Source organism: Tauraco erythrolophus, chromosome 15 (genome assembly GCF_009769465.1).
Source record: "Tauraco erythrolophus isolate bTauEry1 chromosome 15, bTauEry1.pri, whole genome shotgun sequence".
Classification (NCBI taxonomy): domain Eukaryota; kingdom Metazoa; phylum Chordata; class Aves; order Musophagiformes; family Musophagidae; genus Tauraco; species Tauraco erythrolophus.
Window position 1 is genome coordinate 9486721 of NC_141479.1, and position 26850 is coordinate 9513570.

Consider the following 26850-nt stretch of genomic DNA (forward strand, 5'->3'; position numbering starts at 1 on the left):
CAGGCTGGTCAGTGTGATGGGTCTCGGAGGGGAGCCCAGCGTCGCCTCCTCGCTTGCGGACCGCGGGAGCCCCCATTCAGGGCAGGGCAGTTGAATCCCGAGCGAAGAACCGGGACGAGATTTACTGCTTCGTTCCCAGGAACGTCGGTTCCACCTGCGAGCGAGTTTGAGCAGCCGGCTGTGGATTTTATATTTGCTTCCCCACAAACCAAGGTTAGTCGGGTGGCTTTGGCTATTTGGGAAGGAGCCCTGACCCGGCCCCGCTGTGTGCGATGGATTGAGGCGTGCCCGGCTGCGCCCGAGCCCGGCCCCCGCCCGCAGCCCACGTAGATGCGATGGAAAATCGGGGGCTCATCTGCACCCTCTGTTACCTGATGTTCAACGCACCGCTGCTCTTCATCGTCACCGGTGAGTAGGAAACTTCTGCCTCTTCCCGCAGTGAGCCGCCGCTCCGGACACAACTTGCTGGCGGGAGGCGGGGGGGCTCCGGTGCCGGCAATCGCTCCGAGTCCCGGCCTCCCCGCCGCCTTTTCCTGTGGAAGCGTTGATGGCGGGGGGCAGGGAGCGCTGCCCGGGGAGGGCCGGTTGCAGAACAAGGTGGCACTGTTGCGGCCGCAGCTGCCGGCAGCGCGGGCTCGGCGCCTCGCAGGCGCGGAGCGGGGCGCAGCGGGCGCGCAGCCCGGGACAGTCCCCGCGCCGGATCTGGGGGCGGTGGGACACTGGTACCCCTGTGTCCAGCCGAGGGCTTTCTTGGGAAGACGGGCAGTTTTAAGGTCCTCTTCAAACTTTCCCTTCCCGCTGGAGCCGCGGGGTCCGCCTCGGCCCTGCCCCGGGTGCGCAGTCCTGGATGCTCCGCTTATCCTGCGGTCCCCAGACTACGGGAAACCTGTGTCTGGGGTCAGCGCTTAGCCCTTGCACTGAAGCCGCTCATGTTGTGCTGAAAAGGAGGGATACTGTCTTCTAATCTCTCCCGTTAACCAGCCCTTGTAACTCTATCTTCCCCTCCCAGCTACCTTTACTGAAGTTCCCAAAGATGTGACTGTTAGGGAGGGAGATGATATTGAGATGCCTTGTGCTTTCCGAGCCAGCGGATCCACCTCTTACTCCTTGGAAATCCAGTGGTGGTACCTTAAAGAACCAGCCAGAGAACTTGCACACGAATTAGCCATCAGTGTTCCCGGCAGCAGGAGCAAGGTAATACAGTGCTATGGAGAGATATCTGTTCATCGAGTGCAGCATGCTCAGAGGGTGATCAAAATAAACTCAGCAGTCTCAGCAGGGAGAGCGCTGCTTCTGCCCAGTGCCAGCGAGTGGTTGGAAGCATCGGCATCCCCGGGCCCTCCCTGGGACAGTGGAGGACAGGGCATGCACCATGGGGGAGCTTCACCTCAGGAAAAAACATCAGTTTTGTAAATAGAAAATGATAAATGTCCTGCTGCAAAATCAGCAGTGAGGACCCAGGAGAGGCAGTCAAAAATAGCTGTAGTATGCAGTGGGGACAAGCAAATACCAATGCTTCTGTGAGCTGATCTGGGAATTGTAAAGGTGGAAGAGCCTCTGTTTGCTCACTGCTAGGGCAGAGAAAGGCATGAAGGATACATCTCTCTCTGTCAATATGTTAAGTACATATCAATCTGCATATAAAAATGCACACAGTTTCTTGGGGTGCACATACACACCTGTCCCTGTATCTGGAGCTCAGCAAGACGTTTCCACAGTAGGATATAGTAATTAAAATGCATGAAGCAGAGTTAAATCTTGCGTGTCTTTTCCCCTCCCCCTAGCAAGCTGCCTGGCGTGAGAGTAGGCTCTAGCCTAAATTTTTCAGCTGCATTTCCCCAACATAAGTCAGTTCATTCTGCAGCCTCCCCCCAGTGCAAGACACCTTGCTGGTGCCAGATGGGGCTGCACAAAGAGTGGGGTAAAACAGGATTTCCAGGCCGTGTTGCCCGACTGCGTGTGGCACACCATCCTCTCCAGCCCCTCGGCCCCTGCGCCAGCAGGGTGCCCCGCGGCAACCTCTGTGCCTGTGCCAGCTCCCCTCTCTGTGGCACGCTTGTTTTCCTGCAGAGCTCAAATAGAGATGCAAAGCGTATAGACGCTGAGCTAATGCGATGCCGCCTAGCTGGGGAAAGTGTAAGTCAGTTGTCAGACAGGGAAATAAATCGCTTGGATTTAAATGTCTTCTTTAACCTTATATAAAAACCGTGAGTTGCTTTTACAATAAATGATGACAGGGCACGCCTGGAGAATGATGACCGCCTCCCTGGGAGGCGCATCAGTGAGATCTGAGGCATCGCTGAGGTTTACAGTAGTTGGCTGGAGACAAATAACCAAATACAAAACTGGCTGAGCGATACCTGCTCCCAGGATGTTTCAGGACCAAAGCTCTGCCTCGAGCAGTGTGGGATCCAGCCTGCCCAAGCACTTCCCAGCTGTGCTAATGCTGCTGGTAAAGCGGCTTTCCCAGCGTGTGTCAGTGGCTGTGAGCAGCACAGCATGCAACAAGCATTTCTTTGGCTGCTCTTCTTACCCTTGGTGAAGGCGGCGCTTCTGTGGGTGCCACAGGAGCTTTACCAAAACAGCCCCCCCAGCTGAGCACTGGTTTGCAGCCTTCCCCATCGCCTGGGCAACTCCCCCCCAGTCACACACGGGCTGTGTGAGTGGCAAGTGGAGAAAGTTACGTCTGCCTGTGTCCTGCCCTTGCACTGGGGTGGGAATATGAGCATCTTGTTGATGTGCTGGCAGAGCTGAGTCTCATCTCTTTTTTCTGTTCTTTTAGGTAACAAATAAGGATGCAACCAAAATCAGCGTAAGTGCAGCTCGAGCTGGGTGGTGCACACCCCTCCTCCCACACACGCAGGATTTACTGCATGCCCCCCTCCTTTCCTAACACATGAATGCAGCTGGTCTCCCTGGCAGCCCTGCTCCTGCAGCACGGCGGGAATGCGGCACGTTTCCCCTCCTCGGTGTGCCGTGGATCGCTCGAAACGTTGCCATCTGTTGCTGGTTTAGCAGTCGTTTCCCATTCCCCACGAATTGAGAGGAGGCGATGTTTGCCTTACGGCCCTTCCTTAGCCACGTTTGAAAAGGACTTGTGGGCCAGATCAGGAGAGAAGTTTGCTTCTTCCTGCTTGTGGCGAGCCGCTTCTCTCCTTGCCGGGCAGTAAACGAGCCTTCCCCTTGGTGCGGGCCGGGATTGCCTCCGGCGCACACGCCGGCCCCTCTCCGCGGTGCTGAGGCGCGGCTGGAGCTGTTCCCTGCGCCGCGGCGTGGGAGCGCGGCCTGCGCCGGGACTGCTGGGCACGGCCTCGGCCTCGGCCGGGTGGCACAGCACCCAGCAGGGCTTGGTCCCCTGCAGCTGGCACCGGGCGGAGACCCCCGGGGTGTGGGGCTTTCCCCACGTGTCGGGTTCGGGCGGTTCGTGTCGGCTGGCACCCGGGACGGCTGCGGGGCTCCGTGCGGGACTGGGCAGGGGGAGAGGGGACCCATAGGCTTGGAGCAGGCATGCAGGGGTGGCTGGAAGAGCTCCAGTGGTGAGAGGTGCGTGGTGGCATGGGGATGAATGGGAGCAGGGGCTGATTCTGAATGTCCCCTTGGGACCCTGAAGTGGCTTAACAGCGGAGCGCTGGGCTTAAATACCCGGTGCGCTCGCCGTAGGGGGTTCGAATTAGCCCGGGTCCGGTGTTGGTGACAGCAAAAGACGCCAGGGAAGGGAAAGGCGGCAGGGCCGCGTTCCTGGGGGAGGCGGGGGCCGGTGGCAGCTGCTGAGGTGGCGCCCGGCGGTGCGCTCTCTTGCAGACGGTCCGCGTCCAGGGCAACGACATCTCGCACCGGCTGCGGCTCTCGGGCGTGCGGCGGCAGGACGAGGGCGTCTACGAGTGCCGCGTGGCGGACTACGGCGACGACGAGACGCAGGAGCACAAGGCCCAGGCGCTGCTGCGCGTCCTCTCCCGCTTCGCGCCGCCCGACGTGCAGGCGGCCGAGGCGGTCTCGCACATCCAGAGCGGCACAGCCCCGCGCCGCCACGGCCCCGCTGCCCGACCCACGCTGTCACCAGGCCCTGGCAGGCGCCCACCACCGCCCCCAGCAGAGGTGGGGGCCGCCGCCTCTGTCACCAGCGCTACCGCCTCGTCAGCCGCCGCTGCCTCATCAGCTTCGCCGCCACCCGGGCAGGCCGCCATCCTCCGGCAGCAGCACGGGTCAGGTAGGGCGCGGGGGAGTGTGGGAGGGGGGCACTTTGAACGGTAGCAGCAGCCTGGAGTGAGCGAAATGCCACGGCTGTTCTGCAGGGAATTCACATCGGTGAGTGGTTGCAGGGGCTGGTTGCCCTGGGCAGGCGTGGGGCCCATAGGGAGCAGGTTCGGAAGGGAAATGTCAATTGCTGTGTCAATTGAAGCTCCACTTCTGGATTACTGGCAGGATAAGAATTGGAGATACTTATGCTCTGTAATGGTCTGCAAGTGTAAACGTTGTGCTGATACTGATTGTCTATCAGTTAACACTGTATTTAAAGTTATTAATGCCACTTTCCCGCGTTACGGCTAGCTGGAGAAAGCCCTTGTAAACCTGTATTTACACTAATGACAGCAAAGTCTGGGACAAAGAACTCGGGATCTGAAATCTGCATCGCAAAGGTGTTTCAAGGCGTTTGGTGCTGCTCTGGCTGGGCTTTAGCTCAGCTCTCAGCCACTGTCACTTTGCTGATGTTAAACAAATGTCCCTGCCAAGTTATCTGTGGAAGAAAGGAAACAATTTTATACCACTGACTATGCAGGGAAAACCCTGAGCTCCCCTCTCTGCTTAGTCTCTTCTGACGCAAATTCATAATCCTTATGCAGGAATGTTCACACTTCTTCCGGATAGCTCTTCACACTTAGGGCAAACGGTTGCGAGTTTTGGCTCACAGAAATGGAAATCAGTTGTATGTGGATCACTGTGGCCTACTGGTGCTTTACAGGTGCTGTGTTTTCTCTGCCATTTGCTGTTTTCTGAATAATTTAGTTTCTTTCTCATTTAGAAATACGTGTGCAAACTAGATTTTACTCCTTATCGTTCCTAAGGCTAAACTGGCTGTTCATTGGTGTCTACTGGAAGATAAAGTGGTGATTCCTGAGGTCTAATTACAGGTGCTTGTGGGCATATAAAACAGTTCAGTTTGCTTTTGCAGAATTCACTGACCACAAGAAATTAAACCAAACACAGTAATGCGCACGATCTGTTGTTTTCCTATGGGAAAGATCTGCTTTCCTCCTAGGAGCCCAGGCCTGGTGGCTGTTTTGATGTTTCCTCTTTCCACGCCCCCACAGTGAGAATTCTTGCGATGTTTTCCATGCTGACAACAGAGTGAGGTTTAGGATTCACAGCACTGTGTGCCCTGCCTCCTGAAACCAGAGCTTACGTGCTGCATAGGAACTAAAACCAGGAGGATGGAAGTGCAGTGGGCTCAGTTCCATCTCAACAGATGGATGTGAGTGTGTGCTGCCAAGAAAACATGTCACATATGTCTGTTAGGGCAAGACCCCCTGCCCAGATCATCTAAACTGCTGTCTATCCTGATTTTTTACATGTCTCTGATTTGGGAATGTGGCGCTGCTGCGTTGTTTCTAGGCTGGATTAAATTCTGAAAGTAAAATATAAGCATTGTGGCCAGCAGTGGAGATAATGGAAAAAAACATTTTTTGAGGATCTCCAGATGGAGACTGATGCTAAGAGGGCTACACAGTAGGCTAACCCAAAATTTCCTGCTGTGACCTCTCTGCTGTGCACACTGGTGTCTGTGAACAGTGCCACGCCGTGGCAGCTTCCGTTATGAGAGGAAGCTGAAGTCCGTATCATGGTACTTACTTCATAAGGTATAAACCAGCAACTGCTTTTGTCTCCATATGAGGGAGGCAACTAATTCTGTATTTTGTTATGGTCCTCTGCAAAAATAACGGCTTTTGACTCTGCTTAAATCAGGACCCCCTGAACAACAGGCTCCTACTCGGTTCATTGTAATTTCCGTACCTGTGGCAGTTTGGAGCTGCCTGTAATTACTTACCAATAAAACATCAGCCACAGCCTGGCTCAGGAGATTAGCACCTGAAAGACTTGGCCCTCGGCATTCCTCATTCAGGTGCCTTCTGGACCAGAACTGTCTGAGGCTTGTTACCGCAAGATGTCTCTGTGGTTGCTTTTGTGAAGCAGGTTGTTGGTGGCCATCCCAGTCCCCATCACTGGTGTATTTTAGAAAAACTGTCTGGACCAGACAGTTTCAAGCAGAGAGACACAGCTGGGGGTAGAGGCAAGAAATGGATTTATCGCCCTTAGACACAAAGTGTTGCTCCCTACCTGGAATAAAGGCACATGGATAAAATACAAATGGTGTGATGAGAACTTGCAGGGATATCACCTGCTTTTGTGAGGAAATCGAAGACTCAGGTCTCCAGCGCTGTCACTCGGGTTGGATAAGCACTAAACTTTCTTCAAAATGTCTTAAAATAAAATGGCAACCTTGAGCTTCAGAATTTCCCACTTGTATGTTAAAGTGGTGTTCTTTAGAGCTATTTTAGGTGCAGTAGTTATTTTTCTCTGTAAAGAATGCAGTCTTTTTATAGGAAATACTTTTTTTCTCTTTTTTTTTGCGTCTGTAAACTAGAAGCCCTGTTTCGAGTCCACCCCCTTGAGGCAGCATCGTAGCTGGTTTTCCATCAAAAAAATGGTTTTCCGTTTTTTTTTTTATTTGATTTCCATCAAATCAAACCACATCTTTGCTCACACAGGGTACACAAGGCTGCAGGCCCTAACCCTGTCCTGTGTGTAGTAGCACGATACATATGCTTCATTATCCTGCTTCGAGCTCTGTAACACACACACAGATAAGTACTTGCACCAGATCTGTGTGTAATAATTGAATCATCTGATACATTTACTCTCAAAACTCTTTAGCATTTGCAAGTCCTTTCATTGCAAACGGGGATATCTCCTCTGTATAAAAGCAGAAATGCACTCAAACAATGGATTTCCCATCAGTGATCAAGAAACACCCTCATTTAATACACTGGAGAGCTCTCTGCCTACAAGGTGATGGCATGGCACTAGCCACAGTGTCCTGCATGAATTGGGTTCTAATCCTGTTTTCCTTGCAATAGAAATTTTCCAGTACGTGCAGTGTAGCATAGGGCCTCTATGTGCTTGTATTCCAATAAATGTGATTATAGATCAAATGCTACTTTCAGATGTGCCTGCAGGGCTCTTGTTGACTTCAGTTGGAGTCCCAGTCATGCACTGTGAAAAAATGTGATTCTTTGCATCTTCTAGTTGATGAACTTATTAGAATAAATGTGTCTGTTACTGAGATTCTCTAAAGAGCATAGAGTCTCATCTGACAAACCAGGTCTAAATAGAAAATCCACAGCTTTGGACATGTAGTCTGAAATTGTATTTGGTAGAAATTTGTGATCAGCATCATAGTATATAAGGGAATAGATCCAATGTAACAGAAAAATGGCCCAATATGCCAGAAATATTAGCTACTCAAACAGAATTTTATCCGTAATGTTTAAACTACCATATAAAAATTTAGTGCTGTGTCTCATGAGAGTCAAAATGATGACTGCTTGTCTGCCGGTAAGGTAGCCTGAAGCGGGAACTGAGAACATGTTACTTAGCCTGCAAAGAGGCAAAGATCTTTCGGTAAGATCAGTGGGTTTAATACCATCAGAGAAGGAGTTGTTGTCCTTATGGTTCTAAATGAAAATAATATTTAGGTCGCAGTTTACTTATATGCAAATGGAACCTTTTGCTGTAGGGAAAAAAAAAGCAGGGTGAGCAGGTGAGAGAGTGCATATAGTGTTAATGTGTTTGGGAGCATTCCTGGTTTTACTGGGTAAGTAGGGGGCATATAGGAGCATCACTGAGCGAGACACATAGTGTCTGTGTCCTGGAAAGTTCGTCATCCAAATGGATGAAATGGACAAATGGCAGGAAGAGTAATGACCAGCTTTGTTGAGTGTGTGGAAGCTGTGATATTAAATATGGAAACTTTAATTTCAGATCTCTTAAATTTAAGTCCAGTGCTTTAGTCATGAGACTAACTTTGTCATCTAATAGGTGAAGAAATAAACAAGGATCTTCATACTGACCTTCTGGGACGCAAATTGGCTGTATTATATCCTACCAAACGGTCTCCAAAATGAGTGCCTATGTGTTGACTAGGGGGCAATTTTTAGTTTAACTTCTGAGCAGAATGTAGATCAGACGCTGCAGCTTCCAAATTCCCTTTTATTTGTTTGATCTCTAGCCTCAAAGCTCTGAAGTGAAAGCTTTAAATAAAATAAACAAAGATGGGAGTGTGAAACAAGAAACTGTGCTTCATTATGCTTAGAGTGCTCTAGGAAGGACACCAAGAGACTCATGCGTTATGCAGAGATGAAGTGTTCACAGCAAGGAGGAAGATAAGTCTTCGCTTCACGCCTATCCCCCTCTCCCCCCACAAAGCCTTTTATGTCTGAGGCAGAAGGAAGTCTGCTTGTGGGCGACATGGCCTGAGACAATAAAGGATCTGGACCAAATTCTGCAGCCTCTGTGCATGTGCAGCTCCCGGTGAAGCTCACAAGAGCAGAACATGCACAAAGTCAGGCTGTGGCAACCTACCTTGAGGCAGGAGACCATGTGGAGGAGTGTTAGATGTCCATCATGCACTGGGGAGCAAAAGGTATTATTTTGCAGCTTAGAGACAGGAAAGTAAATCAGTAAATCACACTGTTTTCTGGCGCATCATGAGCTGTGGCTGGTTAGAGAGCTTCTGTTTGGAGTGGCTGTAGTGGAGTTGGGATTAACTTTGGATAAACATTTGGGTCTAGGGCTCTCCTGGCTTTGTCAGAATTTGAATGACTCTGCATGCTAGTTTGAGAAACAGCTAGTGCAGCTCATTTATCTTTGATTGATGAACATCACACAAAATAGCAAGAAAGGAAAGTCTCTCTGTGTTGCTGTTCAGCTTAGACTCCCTCCCTTTCCAGCTCGATAATGTCTGGGTCTGTTTTGCTCCCCTGTGCTTTTTATGAGACCACATATGAGCTCGCATTCTGTTGTTATTTGTGGTTAAATGCAACCTGGGTCACATCACATTTTCCTTTACATTAAGTAAAGTAGCAAGACAGAGGCCATAACTGAATTATCAGGCTGACCTCCTGTATGTCACTGGATAATAAACATGCAAAAAGAATTCTCATTAAATACACGTCACTAGCACTTTAATATCTCGGCAAATTAGACTGCTTTGGGGACAAGTGAGGTCAAATATCTTCTTTTGTGTGTGTGTAACATGGATTAATTCTTAAACTGGACAAAAGCACAAACTGCAGTACTCTGTCACCTCATTACCCAGGGCAGAAACAAACTGTGCCAGGGTGTTTTTGTACTGTGGAAATGCAATTTATTTGAGTAACCTCCTTTCAGTGGTTCTTGCTCGTTCCCCGGAGGACAGACAAAACTGTACTAACCTGTTCGACTAAAGCCTGTGCAGTGTCCTTGAAGAAATCTGAATATTATTTGAACTTCTTTAATACCTTCAAGTTACAGATGAAAAAATGTTTTTAAAAAATATTGCTGAACACAATGAAAGGCGTATTCCAGGTCTTTCTAATGAATATGGAAGCTATATCTAACATTGGCCTAGATTTCTTAGTTTGCAGTGCCAGCTAACTTAGTCTGTGTATTTTACAAGAGGTAGATAATTGTTACATGATCCCAGCCTCTGCCAGACTGGTGCGTAAGGTACCACTCGAACTATGTTGTGGATTATATAGTTCCCTAATACTTTAAGTGGTATAGCAGTCTTTTTAGCAGTCATAGCAGAATGAAATGTCAAGACAATCATACTGGTGCTAGTTTTGAGGAGGATAGTAATAGTGGTGGTCTGTAGTTGGAAAGCAAGCTGGGAAATTAATCTTATAGTAGTCCTGTGAAGAAGGTGTTTCTTCTTTACATAACAGAGCCTGACAGAACTGTGCTGGTAATAAGAGAGGTTTGGTTTGGGTTTGATTTCGCTTTGCTAAAGCAGTGAGAATGCTGGCAGGTTGGCTATTGCTGTTTACTATATGCTTTTTTTAAAATTAGATAATGGCAGAGCAGTTCCGTATGTCAATAATAAACAGTTCGAGTAGGTTTGTATTGGAAAAAATGGGGTTGTCAGCAGAATGGTATTATTTGTCACAACAGCGGTTAACAACCGCGTATTTTGTATTGCTAGGCTGTTATCAGTTGGGAGGCAATTTTATTAGCTGGAAAGAAGAGCAGTTTGGCAGAGCAGCAACTGTGCTCTGTGGAGAAGTCGGTGTGATCGCAGCGCGCAGATCGTTGTGCCGCAGCTGGAGCAGGGAGCTGCGCTAGCGAAGCCTACACAGGATGTCAAGTGGTTCCCGCGATAGCTGGTCGTACCCTGCGTTTGCGTGGCTGTGGCTGGGAAGCAGAGCATCCTTGTGGGAGCTGGGAGCAGCTGCGAACTTCAAGGCAGAGCACAGCTAGTAAGTCGTCTAAGGGACATCGTCTTCTATGTCTGTTGTATCACCAAACTGGTGTAATTAGAACTTCTTTACTGCTTGATAAATTTTAAAATCAGCATTCTGCTCTGAATTCCTCTCACACCAGGGAGCTGGAGATGTCATATGTAAAGAGGGCACTGAGGAATATCCCATGTCCACTGTTTTTCCAGATAACCCATTGCTGGCTTATTCGGTAAGGTTTGGCTTCCCTTAGATCTAGGGCATGGCAGCGTCTTTAGTTAGCCCATATCTAGAAAATGTCAGTCACTGGAAATGTTTGGAGGGTCTTTGTATTTGTGGGTCACTCCCAAAATGTCACTGTTTGTTCGTAGCAAAAAGACGATCCTTTCTTTATGTGAATCACAGGCTCTGTTTTTTTCAGGCACACACTGTCAATACAGCCATTTTCCTTGTGTCATCATGTATTCTGCTAATGAGCTTTATTCTTTAAGTATGGGGACGATAGGGTTATTTTTCAAAAAAATCCTTAGATAATCTGCACTTGGATCTGCTTAACTTTAGTAATTCTGATTGGACTGATAATTACAACTACACTGGCAGCTTGATCAAGTCAAATCCGGATCAAGTCAAAAATACTCTAAAAGACAGTGAAGCAAGAACTGCCGTGTCTTGTTCTTCACTTCTCGGTTGCAAATATTTACAACTTCTGACAATTACAGATGTGAAATATGTGGTTCTGTCCAGTGTGACTTTTATTGCAAGTCTTTTCCTCAAGTGTTGCCTTAGGGAATTGTGTGACTATGGCTTTTTAGTCCTCCTGCTTATAATGAAAAACTTGGGAACATGGCCCAGACTCACTTCAAAACTCAGTAACTGAAACCTTGCTACCGATACTCTTCATTGAGTATCGGTATCAATGAGTATTGATTGCCTCATGATTATGGTTATGCCTTTTTTCTATTTGTGTGTATCAATATGCTGTGGGTTTGCTCACATAGTACTGAAGAAGGATGTGTAGGGCTGGATGCTCATTTACCAACTGAACTCCCACTAATGTACTTATTTTTCTATATGTTTTAGTTCAGAATTAATTTTCCCCCAAATCACGTTACAAAGACTTTTGTATCTCACATATTCAAGTGTCAAGGAGTGAATCAATGGTGCTTGGTTTTAAGTTAGTTTTAGATCACAGAACTGCACAAAAATCTGGAAATGAAACAAATCCATAGTTGCATGTTTTGGGTCTCTTTTATGGTGATGAGATCATCTCACAGATACCAAAGCAGCAATCTGTTTATGGAAGTATACTACAAAGTAGAGACCAGCTGCAGGTCTCAAAAGAGGAAAGTTAGTGGCTTACTGAAATGCAGACCAATGTAAAGCATTTAAGCTGTATAATCTAGATGGAATTACTCTTTTTCAGCATTCAGGATGCGTTCCTATTCCACATTGACTCTGTCTATAGCAGTGTTTCCTTTTGGAAGTTGTTACAAATTAGCGTTAGTGTTTTAAATTTTTTCCTTAATTTCTCCTAGGAGTGGATATTTAGAGTGGTCGGGTGGTTTGTTTCGCTGTCTCCAGTTGAGGACAGATCCCAGGAGAAGCCCCTCGAGGGCCCAGCTCCATGTGAATCGGCTCAGCTGCTGCTGTGCTGGGCTTTCTGGTGACACCACCTTCTCTCAGTAGAGCAGTTTTTCATAGTCAAATGTGGTGTGAGGCTTTCAGTAAGTCTGCTGACTGCTCCGTACATATTTGACTACCACAGAAGGCAAGTGGGTATATTGAGGGAAAATGTTTCAACTATTCCCCTTATTGTGTGTCCCTACTTCTTGTAACTTTAGTGGGAGATTAGTTTTTACCAGCCTGTTGACAATGAAACTGCATATTTTTCTGGTAACCTAAAAAGTAGGAACATTTTGTATAAAGGCAGAAGTATTTCTTGCTTTCTACTTGATATGCACTTCCATGCAGTCATCAAATCCACTAGTTTAACTACCCCTTTTTCTGTTTGTTCGTAGCTGTGTTTAATACAAAAATGCCACAAATTTTTTAATACAAAAAAGCCACAGACCTGCAGCTACTCTCAAACTGGATCAGATCAATTCTCCATCTAATCCTGTAGCTATGTCTAATAACGTCCTTAGCATCTAGGAGAAAAAGGGAAGAACCTCCATAGAGGATAATTGAGCACTTGACTGATCTGTGTGCCATATGCATGTTTGGAAGGGATTATTAGTCCTCATATTTTGAGAAAAACTTGGCTTTAATGAGTCTCAGTTGAAATGAGCTCTAATAATTGCAAGTGCCTTCATAAACATACACCCAGCTCCTCTCCCAATCTGTGTCTGCCCTGTCCCACAGGCACTCACATGGATTGACTTCCAGCAAAGCACTGCAGTACTTTAGAAAATCAACACTGCAGAAGGAATCTTTTTCTTTTCTTAGCTTCATATCAGAACCAAACTTTTCTTTCTGCATCATTTCCTTGCATGACTACCTCTCCTTGCCATCCAATTTCTTTGTTTTCCAATACGTCCATAACAATATGATGTATGTGACCCATTTTTCATAGGATATGCTACAACAGGGGCTTCACAGTATTCAGAAGTGGTTAGCCATGTTGCAGGTTTTCTTCTCAAAGTGAGGGTTAAGCATATCAGTTGAAGTGCTCAGGGAGCTGGAAGATGCTGCTTCTGAAGAAAACAAGGTTCTGCTGGTCTCCTTAACAGTGCCTTCGTGCCTCTCAATGTGCTGCAATTCCCATGCCTTCCCTGCCACTTGTGCTGTGGATTACCACTAAAACACTGAAGTCTTCTGTCCTAGATGGGCATTTTCAGATGTAACATCGAGAACAATCAAAATTCAGAACCAAGGTGCTACAAAGAATTGGGTTTTTCTCAAATGCACATACTTATTTTTCTACTTCTGCTGGAAATTTGCATTATGCTGCCCCTGTGTACAGCCTCTGGAGTTATCAAGCCTTACATTCTACTTCACCTCTATGTTTGGTTGCAGGAGGTCAGCCCAGCACATATATGGATACAGGTAGGGGCAAGTCCAACACGGTCATTTCAGGAGCTCTAAATACTCCAAATGCAAATGGAATCTTATTTGAAATACTAGAATCTGTTGAGTTTCCAAAATTAGGATAGGAGTGGCTTTCAGTTACTCTTGTTACATGGTATTTTGGCAATTCACTTCTAAATACAGCCCTGAACATAGCAGTAGATATCTTAAGAGAGGAGGCAGACAAACCATAGAACTCAGGTGTAACTGAGAAGACCTAAAATTATGACAGAGTTTTGCAAAACTCTGGCCAGTGTCTTCTGGCCGGTAGAACTTGTTTCAGTCTCCTGGGGAATTTGAGGCTACGATGTGGATAAGGAAAGTGAAATGTGGGCATTTTGAAGAAGGGTGTGGAGGGTAATTCTGATAGTTTCACCCATCTGTGTGATAAGATTTGCTCTTGACCTTAAAAACCTTGATGGCATGCATGAAGGAAGAAAGCAGGATCACTAGCTTATACCTGCATGGTTGTGTAGAAATAAATACCTGTGCAGACTTCTATGAGGCTTTTTTTTTTTTTTGAGAAGAGTTATGGAAAGCTGTTCTAAAATTCAGTGAATAATAAATAAAAATGTGTACTGTGTAGAAAACTAATTTTGTCATCGTGCCTTCTAGGCAGGTTCAGTGATGACCATCTCCCATGCAGTTGCTGTTAAGTATGTGGGAAGTTACTGTTGCCCAACTTAGCAACACCAAAAGGCAGCTCAGGAGCTGTTCCTAGTGGTGCCGAGGCATGATGATCCACAGCCAGCTGAAAGCCAGGAGCAATGGGGACCTCAGAGTTTGGTATTTTTGCATAGATTTCCATAGTACCATGCACTGCTTTTAACAAGAGCATTTCACATACAGTGCTCTAGAGTTTAGCTGGAAGAGTGGGGAAGTTAGCACAGGCTCTGGATACACTTCTTCACACTATCCTGGAGAATTAGCACTTGGTGAGGAGCAGGAAGTTTAAGGCACCAGTTACAAGCCTTTAAAAAACCCCAATAGCAAAAATGCGGTGTGTGGATTGTGCTGTAAGTATTTAAGAGTGGAAGAAGGATATATGCAGCTCACAAGATCATGTCTGAGACCGTGGAGTAATTTGGATGTGATGTAGCTTATTATCTCTTTGGTTCAGTAAGTGTACAGTGACTTTAGAATGGCGTCTTTTTAATTAAAAACTTCTAAGAAGCTCTTAGATCTGAAGTTTGGTGAATTCCGTTCGATTCAGTGGAAGTGCTCCAAATGTACGTCAGTGAGAAAGGATTTGTTTTATGTAGGAGGTTATTGCCTGTAATGATCCTTGACCAACAACCCTTATAAAACTCTATTTTCTTCCATAGATAGAAGATAGTAGGAGCAGTTTCTCCAAGAGTATGTCTCAAGCACAGTCTGAAGTTTCGGGACTGAGAGAATAAATCAGTCTATATGGTCAGTTTGATCCCTCACCTCTTAATGAAATGCCAGGTTTGAGAGTTTTAATTGAACATTGTTCCATAAAGAAACCGTCTGAGGCTAACGGGTCACAGCATAAAAGCCAGCACAGAGAAACATCTTGTGATACTGCCAACCAGCATCCCAGCTCCATCATGAATAGGCAGTTAGATTCTAGGTGTTACCTTGCCTGTTCAAGGAAAACAGGCTACTAATGCCTTCCAGCTTTTTATTATAGGGGCCACGGCATTTTACCACCACCTCAGAAAGAAAGATATAGGGACTTTTCAGATTCTTTCTAGGAAGGAAAATACGAAAACTGCTGGAAACTTTGGGTTTTGGCCATTAGTTAAATATAGCTTGTAAAAGAATCATCCTCTTTTTGCCGTATGTCACAAGTCGCTTGGTTAATTAATGTTTGTTTTCAATTGGATGAACTGTTTTAAGTCAAAAATTGATGAATGCCAGCACAAACCAAATTATTAAATAGAAAACTACAGTAAAACATGATTATGTTGTAAATCGAAAAGAGGGATGAGTGATGCCAGAGAGCAATTTGCCATACACGAACAGAACAATTTGTTATTGTTCTGCTTAGTGGTAGACTTTCCCCTTTAGCCATGCGCATATAAATAATTTAAAGGCAAAATTGTAAATCTATGTAGTGATAAATAAGCTTACAATAACAAAGCATCAAGTGAATATTCAAAATGTAAATGAAATGTTTTCTGTTCTCAGACCTGGGTCGATTGCGTGTCTGGATCCTGGTGGTCAAGATCACGTTCTCTTTGTTTACATCTACAAATGCAGCAGTTTACTAAGTAAAAGTCAAGACTTGTGCAGGAAAAGCAGAGTTGAGGACACTAAGTCCAGCTTGTTTATAAACCATCCTACCTATAATGAAAAGAGTTTGGGTAAACTAAACAGGGAGAAATTACTGAAAATTGTATTTCCACTCTGCTTATGCTCAGAGGGGGGAGAATTCTGAAGTTCTGTGTACCTGCTTCTACTGCCTGAAGTTTTAGAGCAGAATAGCACCAAATCAATATGAAAAAAAAAAAGAAGTTTGTATTTGGTGTTCAGTAAGAATAACTGCTTTCAGATATTTTTTTAAATATATTTTATTTAAGTGCCGAGATCTGTTAACAGACTCTGAGCTCACATTCTGCTGTCGAATCAAGAAGGTGGAGAATGTAGGTTAAAACCAACGGTGACTTCTACAAGAGAACACAACGAAAAAAAATGGTCTCTTGCATTAATTCACAGTCCTGCATTGAGATTTAAACTAAAACTAGTATATGAAGGTAGAAGTGGCCCAGGAATGATTTTGGTAAGCAGGCACATAGCTGCTGCATGGAGTTGTGAGTAATACTGCTTTCCATTCAAAACGGAAACAATCCTAACCTGGTGTTGTTTGCAGCCCTCAGTACGATGGTTGTAAGAGCACTCGAGCTACAAGAGCCTGTTTCTCCAGGCTGAGTTCCTCAGCGTTTCCAGGGGGATTCCCCTCTTGCAAAAGTGCAGCTTTCTTGTTGAACAACTGGCAGCATCTCCTCAGACTCCAGTCCTGGTCATCAAAAGAACAAGTTCAGCCCTAGCAGGGGAAAATGGGTTCTCGCTACCCTCGGGTTTGGGCATAATAAATACCCAAGGCCAGATCTTCACTGCAGTGGTGGGCAGGTGTGGAACTGGCACAAATTGGGCACCTGTGAGCTGCGTGCAGCTGCTGGGAATGTTGGCTGCTGCCAGGCTGCCCTTGCCATCCCGGGGCACAGGGGATGCCAAAAGCACATGGGCATCATCCTGGGCTGGTGTTCTTGTAACTGTGCCATGTTCCAGAAGTGAGAAGAGCCATTTGGCAGCTTGGAAATGGGGATGTGCTGACTGGAAGTATAGGTCTGTTGTGCCGGTGACTGCGATTTGTGAGAAACACTCCTCCTTCAGGTACCACACAGCAGGTCAGGCTCAGAGGTGGATAGAAGATGGGGCTTTACCTTCAGCCTTCCCAGTCAGCAAGCTGTTCTTTCTGGTCTAGGTAGACTTGTTGTTAGGGTTTTATCCTTGTTAAAACTGTAGGATATAATGTATTTGCGAATTGACTGTATTTTTTTAAGGGAGCGGCAGGACCTGCTGGAGGAGGGAGGTCCCTGAGGCTGGGGAATGTCTGTCACAGCCCTGTTTGCTCCCAGACTGGCACAGAGGTGGGGAAGTCTGGCAGGGTTGGCATCAGCACAGGCAGGGCTCCCGCTGCTCCCACCCTTTCAGCACAGGAAGGACAATTGCTTATCTGGCCTGCAGCTCTCCAGGGGCAGACTCTCCGTGCCCCTCGGCTCTGCAGGGCTGGTTCCTGCGGCAGGGAAGGCAAGTCTGAGCTTGTGAGCTCCTGCATTGCTGCCTCGGAGCAGCAGGAATGTTTGGGGCTGGTGATTGTCGGTCCCACGTGCTGGCTGGGAACATGAGCTTTAGCAGCTGTTGTGCACTTTCCTGCATACGCTTGTAGTGTCTTTTTGCAAGAATTTAACGAGTTACTCCTTTAGTTACCTGAGTTAATTGTGTTTGTGAATGATTTTCAGCTTTAAAAAGAAAACCCCTGTTTTCATCTTAGTGCCTTGCTGTTGCTGTGTAGGCAGCCCTTAGCCACGTGTTTATGCATGCAAGCATTTAATTAAAACTTTAATAACTAATCTCCACACAGTCTCGGCATCTATGAGATAGCACTATGGGGACATTTCTTGAGTTCCTCAATTGCACACTGCATTACTATGAACTATTTTTGATACTGGATGATAACACTCTAGCTTTGCTGCTGAGGTATATATAGATTACGAGGCAGCCTGAACCGTGAGCCTGAGAGCAGTGGTTTACTTCGGAGCTGTTCGAGGTATTTCCTTTGATCGTGCCACAGCTGAGAAGGACTCACATCTCCTAGAGACCAAGACTAAAGTATTCACATCAGGGTGCCTGAAGGGAGTTTCCTAAATAGAAGTGGCCTGATTCCTTTTTCAGATACTGAACATGAAAAACTTTTTTTTAAAGCTTTTGTGCTTTGCAGAGTGGCTCTGACCGTCACTTTTCTGGGTGGCTGTCAGTATCTTAGGCATTGATAACTGCTGTATATTGGGTGTTCAGCACTGATGAATCCTCTCCCCAGCTGCCTCTGTGCGCTCTGGCTGCAGGGCAAAGCTCCGGCTAGGGTCCTGCTTTGGCATTCACCCCTCTGGAAATGTCCCGTGGCCACAAGACATCAGTCACAGATGTGCAGCCCTGGATTGTCATGTTACAGTGTTGGTGACAACTGCACACGCTAGTCCACATCATGGCTTTGGAAAGGTGTCACCCATTGGCACTTGGGACCCAAATAGCTGCTCCTGCAGACCAGTCCAGCCTTGCTTGCGTGGGCTCAGCAGGAGCTCGGGGAGTGGAAGGCTTGTCCTCTCTTGTCCTGCAGCAATGCCATAGGCTGCACCAGAACAGTAGAACTTCTCCATAGTAAGGGGCTGTTCTCGCCCTTTCCCTGCAGCAGAGCAGTGACCTGTTGCAGACATGGAGTAGCCCCAGCACTCTACGCTGTGCCTGCATGTCCAGCTCTCCTGGCAGAGTGTGGCCAATGGACATTGGCCCCACAGCTCAGGAGGGGCTGGACCACAGTGGCACACAGTAAATTCCTCTTTTTGGTGCAGGTAACTAGAGGATAAAAAAACCGGAACAAGTATCTTCATGTAAGTGGATACGAGGTAGGGACAGCCCTGTTAGCTGCAGTATGGACACGGATGCCACTTCCCACTGTGAGCAAAGGCATTGATGTCTGCCCCTGCCCAGGGAGAGCTGCATCCTCCCTCTACAGCCGTAAGGTTGTGGGCACCTGCTTTCCCGTGATGGCATATACATAACTGCTCTGCCGCCCTGTATCGTGCCACGTAAGCTCACCTCGTGGGAGCTGGAGTGGTCTTGCCCTCCCTGGGTTTAGACGAAATGGCTGTAACGGGTTCCACATCTGACCTCTGTTTTTCTGCAGCTTCTGCGCACGTTTTTAATTTAAAATTCTGCTCTTTCCTATAAAAGGTAAAGAAGATGTCAAGGTCTTGCTGTTCCCATTCCAAATGAAATGGGTTCATGTCCTGTTAATCAAGGAGTACAGCCGCAGCATTTGTCATTTCCCTTTAAAGTAATGGGTGGTTGATACCTGTCATTTCTCAAGAAACTATATGCCAGATTAAGGTGTATTTATAGAAATCTCAATTGCTGGTAACTTGGCTGAAGCCAAGTTTAGGCATACCATTAGTAATGCATAATGAAATGACCTAAGTGGAGTTAGATTTGGGAGGGGGAAGAGAAAGCTATTTGAGTTGGATAGCTTGAGGATGCTGTTTTACTATTAAAATTAAGCTTCTGACCCCTGGCTCTGAAGTGATAAAAATAAATCTTCCTATATTTCTCTTCTGCATTTAATCTTCTATATTGGAAAAGATAAAGAATAAAATCCCCTTCTCTCCCTTGTCTCTGTCTTTTCTAGGTACAGGACCTATTTATGCCACAGACCCACTCCTATATATGTTCCTGTTAATACTGCATAAGCTTGTATATTTGTTAGTAAACCACTGACGGACTATTTCCTCCACTCCTCCTCAGCCAAACAAAAAGGAACCTATTTAAAAACAGAACAAACTCCTGACAAAAAAAATACCTACAGTTTTAAAGATGGACAGAGAGAGACTGAAAGACGCATGATAAATTCTACGTGGGGGGAAAAACATATTTTTGGGGATGCCACAGAAAGTAAACCACATAGAATAATGCATCTAGTTTCCAGACTCTATGGTGTAAAGCCCTGCTCTGTGCATGGCACTTATGATTTCTCTATTTTAATGTAATATTTTTTTCTTTTCTAAACCTTTCCTCTGACTCTTCATTTTGCACGAACTGTTGAGCAGTTATCTTTATGACAATATGTAAAGATTGGGTCAAAGCCCTTCCTAAGAAAGGAAATATTTTTAGTAGATTATTGTGTTTAGGTTTTTGGATTTTCTTTTTCTTTTTTAATTAAATTATTTCTTTTGGAGACATTTTAATTAAAAAGGTACATCTTACCATAATTAATATTCACTGTCAATAATATTTATTTTTAAATGAAGATTGGAAACAAGGTAAGACATTTGTTTATAAACTGTATTGTATATTGCTGAATAACAGTTGAATAAAAAGATTTTGAAATAAAGTTTTTACAGATATGTGTGCCTCTCCCTGTGTCCTGAAGCTCCCTGAGAAGGCTTCATGGCTGTGTCTGTTCCTTGCCTGTCACAGCACAGAGAACTGAGGAAAGGTGCATCACAAAATAAAATTGAAATTGTTTATTTATTACACACCCCCATGTTTTGCCAAACCCCACAGCGGAATGTGCTGACAGCTGGTCACAAGCTATAGCTGCATTTTCCTGTGGTGACACCAGTTATCTCTGGGCAGTTAATGCAAGATCTGCTCAGATGGACAGTGTGACAGTGTGGAGCGTTCAAGGTAAGTTGCTTTTCTCCAGGCATCTTTGAAAAAAGATGAATCAACCAGTGGAAAATAAAAATGAGTCGACCTGGAATGTTGTATTCCCCAGACCTGGTTCCAGTATTTGTTTAAAATACATTCAGATTTTTAAAATCACATAACTGTGTCACTTGTCTTACCATGTGAGCTTTCCTCTAATGAAGCAAAAGGCTTTTTTACAGTAAATACAGCAGTTATTTTTCTGTTCCAAAATGCTTGGTGTTTAAGTAAGATAATAGGATGACTTGATAAAGAAACACAACCTTCTTTAGCTGAATTTATTGAAGTACTTTGAAATTTCCTATGTGTGACTGTGATTCTTATCCTTTCATTTGCATAGCATTTTGGAAAGGACCTTAATTGTGGCAATGGTAAAGTGACAGCTAACAGCGCCAGCAGGACTCTGTCGGCAGAAGCTATGGAGCAAAAGCAGGACGTGCCGTTGCCTCACTTCGTACCTGAGTCCTCTTCTAGAAGGAGGGTAGGAAGGGATTTTGAATTTCTCAGATGGTCAGAATTTGCTTTTTCTAGGACTGCCGGTAATAGTCAGGGATTTGTGCCACTCACGTCACTAGGTGTGAGACCAAAACACATCTGGGTTTTGTAAGTGTTACTACATTGTGGTAATAAAAGCCCTCTTGTTCTGGGGCAGACTCACCATGGGGGTGCAAAGGTGATAAAATCTTTGTTAAGAATGTTCGTCCTCTTAATGCTAGCTGTAGTATAGAGCATGGATTGGGGAATAATCCATAATCATCCTACAAAAAACAGAACTGTTCTTCAGAAGGACTTGGGGGAGGTGGTTGTTGCAAGCCTGGAAGTGCATGAGACACTGAAGAGCATGGTCCTTGGCTTCCATATGCGCATGGGAGGGTGAGTCTTCTATAACCTGAAAGGAAAAGACAAGTGGAAAAGAATATTTGAATGTCGGACCATGCCTAAATTAGTACTGGCATTCCTGTCTGGGAACTTGCTCAAGGACAGTTACTCAGTGCAGAGGTATGTGTGGAGTCTGTAATGTCAGGAGAGCAGTAATCCTTCGAGTAATGGCTGGTCGTGAAAGTGAAACCTGCCTGGCTTTGAACTGCGGGTCCTCTGGCGAGCTCATCATTGCTGCTGCTTTTTCTCAAGGGCAGTGAATATTTCTCAGTCACTCGTCTTCCTTCTGAGGAAGAGAACCAAACCAAATTTTTCCGGACAAAGAAGAAGAAAATCTGCCTAAATTTATCTAAATAAATAGCTGATGCCTGAAGCAGTGGGCCATGTCTAGGAGTAGTTATGCTTCTATTTCAACATCAGCCATACCTCAGTATGGTCTCTTATACTCTGATGCTTTTGTTTCATCACTTACAGAGTACATTATGTCTTGAATTGCATACTGTGTGGTTTGCAGAAAGCATGGGAAGAAATACAGCATCTTGCATTTGTCCTTCCCTTTGTATTGGAGCCTGTTACCTGCACAGGAATGCGGCAGCAAGTGGAAGTTTTGTGTGCAGTGGCAGGAGTAGAATTATCAAGGTCTTTTAGACTTTAATCACATTAAAGGTGAAAAAATATTAAATCTGCAACTAAAAATAACTTTTTTTATCCTTTCCGAGATGAGAATTAAGTGTGCCACAGTAGGAATAACAGTTTTTACATTCCAATTCACTATAAAACCTCAGAACTACTAAACAATAACCTGAGGATTTGATGAAAAATCTCTTCTAACAAGAGCAATAGGCACCTTTTCTTTCCAGTGAAGACCTGCACACATGCAGAGATAACTCATTCCCAGCACAGAGGATAACATCAACAAGGGAGCGGATTGCCAAGATAACCTGGCTCTGCCTTTACCTTTGCTATTATTTCTGCCTTCAAAAATGGATAGAACGAGCCCTCCAGGTTTGGGGGCTTTGGTTTCCAGATTCGGGCCAGCTTTTTGCAAAATACACAGCCTACGTTTGACCCCATATTCGCGTAGTGCAGGGAAAGCAACTGGCTGAAGAGGAGGCTGCAGCTTTCCATACAGTATTTAGTCTTTGAAAAGCACTTAAAGGGATGAGAAATGTTTTGACGGGAAAATGTAAAGAATCTGGAGCCTTATTGCTTGTGAGTGTGTTAAAGACTTTTGCTAAAACATCTGTCCTTTGAGAGTGCTCTTTCTTCTGAAAAGGGCAACTGCCTCACTTGTGCTGATTGTATTTACAAAGGGCAAAGTGAGGTTTTGCTGTACCCTTAATGGACAGAGGCTAGTGGCAAATCTTGCTCTTTCATCAATCTCGGCATTCCTCATGGTGTCTGCTGTCAGAATCGATTAGGAATAAGTGCTTGGACCGCAGAGCCGTGGAAAGGCGGCCTGTCTCCTGCAGTGCCACGCAGAGCCAGGCAGAAAGTCCTCCAGCACTGGTGGTGGGGTGGGTGCGTCTCTGGGCACCTCGGGAAAGAGCTCCTGGTTCCTGCACTGGGGGACAGCACGGTCAGCGGCTTCTCCTCGCACTGCCAGCAAGCAGCCAAGCTGGGAAGCATGAGTGATGGCTGTTAGGGGCCAGAGCTGAGTCATCTATAATATAATCATAAGGAAACACACATTTTTCCTGAGAGAAAATCAATAGAACTTTGCACTTTTCCTTGTAATATTTCCAGCCTGTGCCATGAGCCGTAGTTTGCTCAGTTATACTGCTATAAATTCACTGCAAGTTAATGGATTTCTACAAAAATGAATGGATTTACAACAGTGTAACAGAGCTGATGCTAGAGCCATGCACATGTAAAAATACATGGAACAAAAGTAGTTTTATAGCACACAGGTGACCTTCAAAGTGCCAAGACCTAGCAAGTAAAAAGCAAAATCACTTAGTTCTGGTGTGCTCCTTTTCTGGCAAAACTCCCAAGTAAAATAAAGCATGCAGTCCTGAAGTCATCGCTGTGCATGAAAAGAGGGCCAGAGACCCTCCAAAGGGAAGCCGGGCACGCGAGCAGCTTCACACTGTGATGGAGAATGCAGAGGACTGTCTGAACATGTCATTTTTCATTTCCTGCATAAAGCATTTTGGAGCCTAGTCTCACTTAGAATTAGTAAGTAAGTAAATAATGTGCTCCCAAACTCGTGTGTCAAAACTAGGTTGGTTAATGCATGAGCTGCATTTGTTACTACACAGTAAATTTCTGCTTAGCCAGAGGCTGGCAAAGTTCATTTATTCATTATCCCCAAACTTCGGGCAGTTATTATTCGAACTCCCCTAGTACATCTATTTAATAAGAAAAGAACAGAAAATTGATGGGATCAAAAATGTTAAAGTCTTAATTAATGCTTTTAGCAAAGACTGATCGGAGGGAGGTGGTTGTGAGAATATTAATTTGTAGCAAGTGAGTGCGGTGCCTGGTTTTGCTGGGAGGAGGGAAGGGCTCTCCCAGCCCTGCCAAGGGAGCTCGGCCCCTGCAGCCTGGTGAGCTGCTGGCCCGCGGGGACACTGCCTGTGTCACCCAGGGGCTCTCTGCCACCAGGGAAGGGAAAACCAGCGCTCCAAGCCGTGGGAGAGTGCTACAATACCAACATATGCAAATTACTGGTGATTATTTACTAAAGAGAGTGTTGAGGAGGTAAAACATTCAGTTATAGCAGAGAAAAGACATGAGATTTTCTGGGCTTTTGTGGTATTTTTATCCGCCAGCAGCCTCCCAGTACTGCAGACCATGGAGCTGGGACGCAGGGGGCTGCTGCGCAGCTGGGGGTTCGCTCACCAGCGAGGTGCCCTGAGACAGAGCCCAGGGCTGCGAGCGCGCGTGGGACAGGTCTGGGGTTTGTTCACACGGCAGCAGTTACAGTTATTTCATAGGAAAATTAATGGGCTCTAAAACAAAGGGAACGAGACGAAGGCTCGAGGGGGGGCGGCTGCGAGGGATTCCTGCATCAGCCTGTCCTGCCCCAGAGCAGCAAGCAGCGCCCATTCTCTGGGCACAGCCATGTGGTTGGGCAGGGGAAGAGGAAAGGAGAGGGTTTTGTTGCTGTTTTTAGACCACGTTTCTAAAACCCAGCAGTCTGCTGAGTAAAAGATGGATATTACAAATGGAGCCAGTCAGGGAAACTATGAGGTTCGCATCTGCATCAATGGCAATCCAAAACATAGCACTGAACAAGCTGACTTTTTTTAAGGATCTGTGATAATGTCAAGGAATGGATTGAAATCTCCTGTTTTTCCTCTAGTGACTGCTAGCTTTTTAATTATAGTAATTATGGACATTCCAAGCAAATTACAGTTACATTAAGAGTCAAATCAAAGAGGACTGTGCCGTAGAGTTAGTTAATAGATTTCCCTATTTGTTGCCTATAGATTTGGTTTCCTGTTATTGTTAAAATCTTTCTTAAATCTCATATGGAAATTCATCTGTAGTTGAATACAAACTAAATGACCAAGGTCTTGATAAATAACTCAAAAATGCTTACAGTTCAATTGAGGATTATACTTTTCTAATAGGACATTTTTTTTAATTTATTCTGGGGAAGATGGGAGTTATGCTATTTTTTTTTTTTCTATTCCATGAGCAGATCTGTCCAAAACTTTAATTCATTGTGGTGTTAGCAACAGGTAAAACTTTGGGAGTGTTATGAAAGATGAAAAAAAACAGATGACAACATAAAACAGGCTCTTATTTTTGATCCAAGTGACTGATACCTGTCAGTATGTCATTAATCAACTGTCTTCGCAGTTTTAAAAATGTGTCATCAGCCCCACAGGAAGAGCTTCTGCACTTTTAGGATGGGTATGAGGAGGGTTGGTGTCTGGACTTTGACACCCATCCTTGGTTTGCCTCATCCTTCCCTCCCCAGAAGAGCAACATGGTGGGTTGCTGTGACCTCGTATCTATGAGCAGCTTGGCCAGGCTTTAGCAAAGGGTCTGATAACTCAATTACTCCTTGGCACACGTGCCCTCTCATGGCCTCAGCAGCCCTGGGCTGGGGCACAGTCTGTGCTCCAAGATGTGCACTCAGAGAATCAGTCCTCAGGGGCCTCCAGAGCATCACCAATGTGGTGGTGAGGCCTCTTTATTTTTCTTACTTTGCTTTCTGGGATCCCCCCGAAAGCACTGAAAGCAGAATGGCAAGGGATATATTGCCAGGCTCTCAGAGCAATGGCCAGTGCATCTCAGGAAACCTCTTGCCCAGTGTCCCAGTGCATGGCTCAACCTTGTGTGCTCTGCTCCAGCAGGACAGCCACCACCTCTCCCACAGCTTTGAGACAGCAAGGACAGAGCACAAGGCAAAGCCACCTGTCGGTTCCTGAAGTGCCTCAGGATTTAAAAGCCTGCTTTCCCTAGTTAAACTAATCCCGTGTCTGTAATAGGTATTAGGATGTTGTTGAAACACCCTACGTTGTTATACTGAACATACATTGCTCTGAGCTCTGGAAAGCTGAAGTACCTAGTCAGAGGGCCTTGCCACAACTAAGCCAAGCAGTGTGTGAGTTTGGGAGCTGTGCTTGCTCCGGAATGTTGATAAATCTTTGGACAAGGACATGGTGTGCACATCTAAATCTGAGTCAGGCCAGGGAATAACTGTACTAAGTGATGATCTAGACTGAGCCATGTCTGTCAGTGATACCTGTTACCGTGAGGGGAATGCAGCACTTGACAAAGTGCATGAGAAAAGCTAAAGGCAACAAAAATCAAATGAGATGATGAAAATGTACAATTTGATTAAGGAAACATCAGTTACTTTATGATCTTTACCGAATAGACTCATGTTTCTGATCAATTTATGCTAATTCAGTGCAAGACAGTAAAAATACAATCATTCAGTGCTACAAATAATGATAATAGTGTAATCCATTTATAGAGTGCTTGGATATAATTTCAACTTTTATAGTATAGTGGTATGAAAGTCTCAAGTTAGTTAAGTGCACAGCAAGGTGCTAATTGCAATCCTGGTTAAAATAAACCTGAGGTTATGGTTAAGTCACCGGTTGAGCTAATGACTTTGTATCCAAGCTAGCAGAGTCCCACTGAAGTCAGCACCCAGACTCCTTATATAGAGAAACCTTTTCACCATTAGTAACACTGGCATTTCAGTCTCCAGGGAACTAAGCAGGGTTTGATAGGACAGGAAGACCAAAACTGGGTACATACCGGTGCCTTGATCTGTTGTGGGTTTGTTGGTGTGGCCACCTTGCAGTTTTCCAGCATGTAGGGAGAGATAGCGGAAAGGCTCACCTCGCTGCCGCCAGAACTGGGAGAGCTCCAACACAAGCAAATAGTAGTTAGCAACACGCAGCAGGCACCCGTCAAAATCTGAACCATAACATGATTTACTATCAAGACTGAGTAAATCAAACTAAATCCAGCTTGCTGCAGTGTCAAATGTGAGAAG

General features: G+C 45.6%; 1 protein-coding gene across 1 annotated transcript; it reads left to right on the forward strand.

Annotated features, from left to right (window-relative positions):
* The first annotated feature begins 335 nt into the window (after positions 1 to 335).
* VSTM2B (V-set and transmembrane domain containing 2B) lies at positions 336 to 19574 on the forward strand. The gene is made up of 5 exons (XM_086621156.1): positions 336 to 408; positions 1010 to 1194; positions 2783 to 2812; positions 3802 to 4207; positions 19486 to 19574. Exons 1-5 carry the CDS (start codon positions 336 to 338, stop codon positions 19572 to 19574), a joined length of 783 nt encoding a protein of 260 aa, XP_086477282.1.
* The last annotated feature ends 7276 nt before the right edge of the window (positions 19575 to 26850 follow it).

Excerpts from the sequence above, each read along its gene's own strand:
- VSTM2B (XM_086621156.1), top strand. The coding sequence starts at position 336 with ATGGAAAATCGGGGGCTCATCTGCACCCTCTGTTACCTGATGTTCAAC. Across the intron at positions 2,813-3,801 it reads AGGATGCAACCAAAATCAGC|ACGGTCCGCGTCCAGGGCAA; the intron begins GTAAGTGCAGCT and ends GCTCTCTTGCAG. Across the intron at positions 4,208-19,485 it reads CCGGCAGCAGCACGGGTCAG|GTACAGGACCTATTTATGCC; the intron begins GTAGGGCGCGGG and ends TGTCTTTTCTAG.